General features: G+C 35.8%; 2 protein-coding genes across 2 annotated transcripts in view; both read left to right on the forward strand.

The window, feature by feature from the left end:
• Positions 1–1,466, forward strand: LOC108721302 (putative gustatory receptor 28b). The gene is made up of 3 exons (XM_018445777.1): positions 1–1,062; positions 1,229–1,315; positions 1,383–1,466. Exons 1-3 carry the CDS (start codon positions 1–3, stop codon positions 1,464–1,466), a joined length of 1,233 nt encoding a protein of 410 aa, XP_018301279.1.
• A 4,497-nt stretch (positions 1,467–5,963) lies between these two features.
• The window catches only part of LOC108721329 (uncharacterized), a 34,333-nt gene continuing 32,756 nt past the window's right edge, over positions 5,964–7,540 (forward strand). Inside the window, exon 1 of the mRNA XM_018445823.1 lies at positions 5,964–6,652. The gene's annotated coding sequence lies outside the window, so the exon portion shown is untranslated. The remainder of the gene's footprint in view (positions 6,653–7,540) is intronic.

Genomic DNA, 7,540 nt, shown 5'->3' on the forward strand with positions numbered 1-7,540 from the left:
ATGTTCACTCCGTCGCCGAAGTTACAAGGACAAGACAAGGGCAAAGTGCGGAAAAAATGGCGGCCGTTCCGCGCGACGGATTTCGAATCCTTGATGTATCCCTGTTTCATTTTCTGTACCATTCTCGGATTATTCCCGTACAAGAACGACGGTTTGACCTTCGAGCTTTCTAAATCGGGCCACATCGTGACGACCGTCGTTATAATTACCGCCGGTATTTGGGGGTCAACGGTACTCTTCGAGGTTAATATTATGGGGGACATCAGGTTCGACGGCGTACCTGGAGCCCTTCAATGTAATTGCTACTACATACTTGGTGGTGTCATAGCGGTTATCACGTACGTCATGACCAAAAAGCGATCACTATTGCTCCAGTCCATGCAGGAGGTTTCTTCGAAACTGCCCCCGGAATTGTATCGGAAGATGTCCAAGCTGGTTCATGCTAAGGATATTATCGGTTTTCTTTTCATACTAATGCAAATGTATAACTGTATAATACCGTTCAATTATGGCGATTTCTTTCTCAAAATGATGTCATTGTACCTCACGATGCTGGTGTTTCAAACGGATATGCTGTACATGGATTGCGTTTATGTACTGAAGGCCTGTTTCACACAACTCAACGACAATCTGCTGAGTCTACGAGAACTCGTGGTAAGCGACGAACCGCATCTCCTCAGACGTATCTATCACGAGCAGAGAAATCCATATCTGCTAATGGAGCTCAAAGCCCTGAAGAAACGGCATCTGATGGTCAGCGACACCGTACATTTGTTGAATACGGTTTGCAGTATGCAAGTTCTCACCACAATAGTTATGACTTTTGCCGAAATCACTTTCGGTTTGTATTTCTACATAGTGGCATGGCAAGGTGCGAGGAATATTATCAATCTCGAGAAACAGATCTGGTTTGCGTATTATATCACGTCTGTAACATATTATTCTATCAAAATAGTATTTATAGTGTGGGCCTGCGATACAGGCAAGGATCAGGCTTTGCAGATTGGCACTACTGTACACGACATCCTTATCAGCACCAGCGATAAGCAGATTAAAGATGAGGTAGCAAAAAAATATCATTAATTAATTATTTAATTAATAATAATTTAACTTACCCATTTTTATGAACATATTCTGCGGTTTTTTATACATTGCATATTTTTATACATCGAATCGATTATACAATTGTATTTCTAATCCTATATTTAATTATTTTAATACTTTACAGTTGCAGCTGTTCTCCTTGCAAATATTGCATCGCGAAAATTCATTCACCGCGAAGGGTCTCACTGTTGATGCAACACTTCTTACTGCGGTAAGCAATCAATCATTTGCCTTAATTATGTACATGTATATTATTGACTTTGTAATTTTGCTTATAGATAGTGGGTAGTATCACCACATACCTGCTAATTTTAATACAGTTCTTGGTCACGTCGCAAACTTGTATAGCTAAAAAGCAGTAGACAGTCTAATTATATATATATATATATATATACACATATGTATCTATATATATAAATTACACTATTAAATAAAAAACACGTTTTTAAATATTATTAAATATAAAATACTTTTAAATATATATAATACTTTTGAATATATAAAATACTTTTTTTATCTATCACGAATAGAATATCGCTCAATATTTTATATCTGTTATTTAAATATGTATGTAAACAAAGATATTTGAAAATGTTTTCATAATGAATAACTCTAAATTATATACAATTACAAATTTTTAATAAGTTTTATTTACTTAAATGTAACGTGTGAGACAAAATAAAAATATTTAAAAAATATTGTTTTGGATTCATTAAATATATCATTAATATGTAAAAACATATAATAATATGGCTCAATAAATTTAAAAAATGCAATAAAGAAAAAGGGGCTACGAGCCAAAAATCAATCGTTATAATTTAAAAGTGGAAAATAAACAATTATATTATTACGTTAAAAATATTATCAACTTTAATAGAAAGCCTATCGTTTAATAGAAAACGATATCACCTCTTAAACACTGACAAGAAATAATATCGGTTTTTCATTCTCGTCGCATTGTCTCCAATATTTCTGACTAAGAATTCGATAACATAACTTAAAAAAACATGCATTGACAATCTTTTCGGACAATCTTTTCAACTGCTAGCAAGATACAAATACCGATACCAGCTTTTAATAATCAAGCGTCGACTATGTTCACGTTAGCGTTTCAAACAATTAAAGAGAGCGAAGTATTTTTATAATTTGTATATAATTTTTCTTTATTCTACTCGATCCTTCATATAATTTTTCATTATATTTGTTTTACCATACTGATTAATTTATGTAAACATTGATAATGATCCGATCGCGATCGAAACGTTTGTTTTTCTATGTAATATGTAAATTAAGAGCCCTTAACTACTTTTGCATTAAAATTAAAACGATCTGATGCTTATATTAGTACTACGATACAATTTGAAATTCATTTCTGAATCGTGCAAATATATAATTTTAAATTATATTTCTGACGATCATATCGTCGTTCTGTAATAATCAGCGGTAGTTTAGTAATACAGAGATATGAATAAAAGAGTAATTAAATTTTCGTTTCATTGGCGCCACATGGACGGCGATATCAGCACGGAAATTCAGCGATAAATGCAATCTTCGAGGTCTACAATTACATCTCAACACTACGTGCTAGAGGAGAACAGATTGCACTACGAATTGCAATGCACGCATATAATTTTCAGACATTTTCCTCGCGGAATTCTTGTTCTTATCATCAGCGAGTGACCCACGGAAGTGACTTTTGACCCTGTCTGTGACTTCGTCATTGCTAAATCGTAAATTCGTAATTTTGCTTGTCCTTGAATTTTTTATAATGTAAATGTGTATTTCTCAGTTTAAAGCTTAAATAAAGATTTATCGCTTCGTCGATTCGACGTTCGTTATCTGGTATTTGTAAAAAAAAAAAACGAAGATATCACCTTCAATATCTTTGTCAACGACGGCAGATTGAAGAAGACGATGTTAAAACGAACTCACGAAAACACGTGTAGAGCAAAAAAATAATTTATCGTTGGTTATTATAAGTACAATAATAAGTAATACGTCATGTCTGTTGCGGTTTCTACTAATAGCGATTTACCGGTAACAGTAGTGGCAGCAGCAACGACGTCCTCGAAACTGAGTTTTCATTCAATGCGGAGACATGTGGGGTGTAGCCGGATCGTGATCTATTGTCGTCAAGGTTAACGTTCTACTGCGCGATAATATCCATACATAGTCGCAAAGGTTAATTTAGACTAAAAGGCTAAATGCGTTAATGATTTCAATCGGACTTTAATGCCGCGACGAGCCTCGGGTCACGACAAGCAGACGACATATTATTTATCACACACGCAAGAGTCGCGCAAATACCTACTTGGGAAAAATTTATTTTCCTGCGAATCGTCCTTGCGATATACCCTTTACTTCTTATCCCCGTACTTTCTTTTTATTTCGTCTGTAATTCAAAAAGCAACGAAATTGAATATCGACAAAGATAAACGGCATAAATTATTTCGGCACCGCGTGACACGTGTCATTTGTCTCGCACTGGACGTTCGTCCAGACGAATATATTTCAGTGCGAACTGAATAAGACTGCAATTATGCAACGACAGGCAGTCGATGCAAATAAACATTGTCTCCAGAGAAAAACGATGCGTGTAAAAACTGAAATGTCAACTAGATAGAATGGCTAATAGCAAAATGCAAAAAGTTTTCGTTAATGCCGCGTTATATAATGCAATGATAAATAAACGAAACGTCTTTCTTCCGATGTTAATATAACTAGTTTTATTATAATTTTATATTCAATTACTTACTGTGTGTCATGTGTGTACAATCTTGATAAGAAACGTAAATTAATAAAGTGGAACAGCGCTGCTTAACAGTGCTATTTATATTGTATAAAATGTCCTAAACATTTGCGTCACCTTTAACATTGAAAAAGAGGTGAACTTGCGATAAACGATGGCCTCTCGCGACATCCTTGCTAAAGAAAGATCGAGAATCCAATTTCATCAAAAGAATCTATCAACGCTGTTAAATTCATTATGTCGAATTCTACCCAAGTTTAAGTGATTTTTAATCATTTCCATAAGTCGTCACTACTCTTACTCAATATATGGTTAATTTAATTAAAAAAATGGAATTAAACAATTTAAATGAAAAAATTTATTAAATTTTATTCAAATTCAGTTTCAAGTACAGTGTCAAGTTGACACTATATAGTGTCAAATTGACACGATATAGTGTCATGTACAACTATCCTTTTGATAAAAAAAATAACGATATATTTAGTAGAAGCAGTGGCGACTCACGTTACGTTAAATTTGACACTATAGATTTAACAGTGTTTATTTTGAAACTGGAGTGCACACGTTTTAATAATGGACGTGATTTACTTTGAAACGACAGAAATAAATGCATTTATTATATTAATATTTTGACGCATATGGAAGTTAAACATAACAAAATATTATTTAATTCTGGAATTGGGTTACTATTGCTCTTTTGATATCTAACAGATATTAATTTAAATAGGTCATTTTTTATAGTAAAATTAGTGTACACTTTTTACATTTAAAGTGAAACAGGCATTATGTCTGAAATTTGGTGAAAGCAAAAAGGAAAGTTCTAGTGTAGTCTAATGCAACAACAAAAAACAAATCTAAAGTCTATATCAGATTAGAGATTAATATTGAGATTGGATTGGATTGGAATTTGATCAATCAGAAGAAAGAAAATCAATATCAAGATTAATGAACTTTGCTTTGAGTGATCAAATTCCAATTTAATCTTAATTGTTGTCTCTCTACGTTGTTAAATTCATAATGTTAAATTAAATTATATTACATTCAATTTAAGAAGATTTTTAATTTAATCCTTTCTATAGAGGTTGCCACTGCTCCAATATGTAGTTGACTTAACCAAAAGTATGTAATTAAACAATTTAACTCAAAATATATTAAATTTGACTCAATTAATTTAGTTTATTATTTATTAAATACACATCAAAATATGGATATTGTTTACTTTGAAACTAATCACATATTTACACTTAATTGATTGATTTACACTTTAACATACAAAATTAAAAATAACAAAATGTTATTTAACAAGGGCTTGAGTTACCATTGCTCATTTGACATCTGACAGTCTGATACGGGATTAACCTTAACTGGGGTCGTAGATCCATTAGACCCACATCGATTTTACTTAGTAGAAAGTTTACTAACTGTACTTGTAAATAAGGATCAAAGCGAGACTGATTAATATATATATATTCCTATTATTAATTTTGATTAAAAAGAGATAAATGAAGGTCCAAACATTAAAAAGATACAATAAAAATGTTCTCAAAATTAATGAGTTTCATTTTGTTAGCCTTTGAAAGATGAGAATCCAATGGATCCACGACGTTAGAAATGTAACATTTTTTCACGATACTAGTTAAGGGTTAATGAAAGACTTGTTCGATCTGGGATACACTTCGTGCATCCGCATAAATAAAATGATTCTACGTGAAACTATGATAACACGTGTTGCGCGGCAGCGCACATGGTAGGCATCTAGCGCGAGGAAGCTGCGTTTACGCGAACATACAGCACGGTAACTGCATCCGCATTGATCGCTCGTGCACTACGTGAAACGAGATCTCACGCATCAGCGTGTGTATGTATAAGTATCTGGCGCGATTCTTTCAGACAGTCCGGAATTCCGTTCTTTTGTCTAATTCTGGTGACGGGGCTGTGGGGAAAGAGGAGAGAGCGAGAGAGAGAACGAGAGAGAGAGAGAGAGAGAGAGAGAAGAATGGTGAAGTATCACGGTGCGGCGCGCGTGTAGGCGACACGCGATTTCGCGATCACGTCTCATCGCGCGCCGCGGCGCCTCTGACCAATACGCAATTGTCAGTGCCGCGCCGACTGCCGCGCCGAGTGAATGTAAGGAGTGTCGCTCTTGCGCATACATATCCGTCGCTCGCAAAATCGGAACCGCTGAGAACAGCAGCCGCAGCAGATTCTTCTCTCAACTGAGAGACACGTAGTGTTCTCTGACGCGAGTGATGGAAAGTCAAGGGTGCTCCGAAAACGGAGACGTCTGACGAAATAAAATAAAATAAAATAAAATAAAATAAAAAGGGAGCGTCAAGTATTGACAAAATTGACAGTTCACGCACGCGGACGAATGTGCGATCTCTTATGATAGTTAGTGAACTATTAATTCGAGAAATTGTGAACGTATCGAACTTGTACGCGATTAGATAGAGTGGCATAAAGGCGGCGAGTTCGTCGCGTCGAATTCAGTGGATGAAAGTTTGCGGGCGAGCACCGAGCGATCTGGTGGTAGTAATCTATGCGAAAACGTGGCCTTGCCCGCAGATCTCCGATGCCGCTGCCACCGTGTCTACGAGTTTCCTTGGTACTCGCGATAGCGAGCACGGCGACGAGATCAGGGATATAAACAAAAGCAGACGCGTAATCAGCGTGTGCGATCGGCGCAAGTGGGATGCAGAGATTTTAATTCCCGCGTGAGAGAGCCGCCGTCGATCTACGCCGCGGCTGTGCTTAGAGAGGTGCAAGGGCGCCTCTCGAGACCGATTCCCGTTCGTGGAAGTAAGTTTACCAGCATAGCTTCCATATATTTCGCCTCATATGAGATTAATGAGACGCGACGCTTCCCGCAGCATACGCTGCAACCCGAGAAAATCCTAATTATGCTTAATTTTTCGCATCCAAGTTGATATTACAATATTCGAGAAACTGGGCTATCGTCCGATATTTCCCTTACACGTTACATGTAACCACATGCGCACAAAAAAATTTTCAATTGCTTTTTACGCAGCACTAACGGTAATTAGAACTTATCATCGTAATAAATGGTTAATTATTGAACGGAAATTTTCGGTCATCGCGAACGTTATATCTCTTTATCTAAAAGTTCCGGTAAATTATCTATTTGTTAAGCTGATAACGTTTAAAGACGTTATTATTATCTTCTCTGTTAATATATTATTAAATAAATTTTCGCCGCTTATCTTAAACTTTGCGAAATTTTACGGAAAAACACTACTGTTCGTAAATGAATATTCTAAGATCGCTCTGTTGCATTTAAAAATCGCTACGGACAATGAAACGAAAGATTGAGTTCGTGCTATATTTACATCGGCGCGACTCTTGTATCACCAATCCTAATCGAGACGACGTGCCAAGAAATGTGGGTAAAGCATTTGGCGCACTTTGCGGAATTGTTGGGGCACTGTCTCCCGTCATAAATAAGAGTGCGTGACTCGTATGAAGTCATGACGATCATCTGCTAATATATAAGAAGTTTTAAGTCTCGTTTTCGACGAAAATTCACCATCACGGGACTTTTACACAAATCACAATTCTACACTGAAAAAAAGATTGGCTGGTGCAGCAAATTAGATGGTAAAATATGGCATAGTATTTTTAATTGGCTGCAGCAGCCAATTTTTGGTTGCTTTAGCCTATCTGCAATGT

This window comes from Mycetomoellerius zeteki, unplaced genomic scaffold (genome assembly GCF_001594055.1).
Source record: "Mycetomoellerius zeteki isolate Tzet28-1 unplaced genomic scaffold, Tzet1.0 scaffold167, whole genome shotgun sequence".
Taxonomy (NCBI): Eukaryota; Metazoa; Arthropoda; class Insecta; order Hymenoptera; family Formicidae; genus Mycetomoellerius; species Mycetomoellerius zeteki.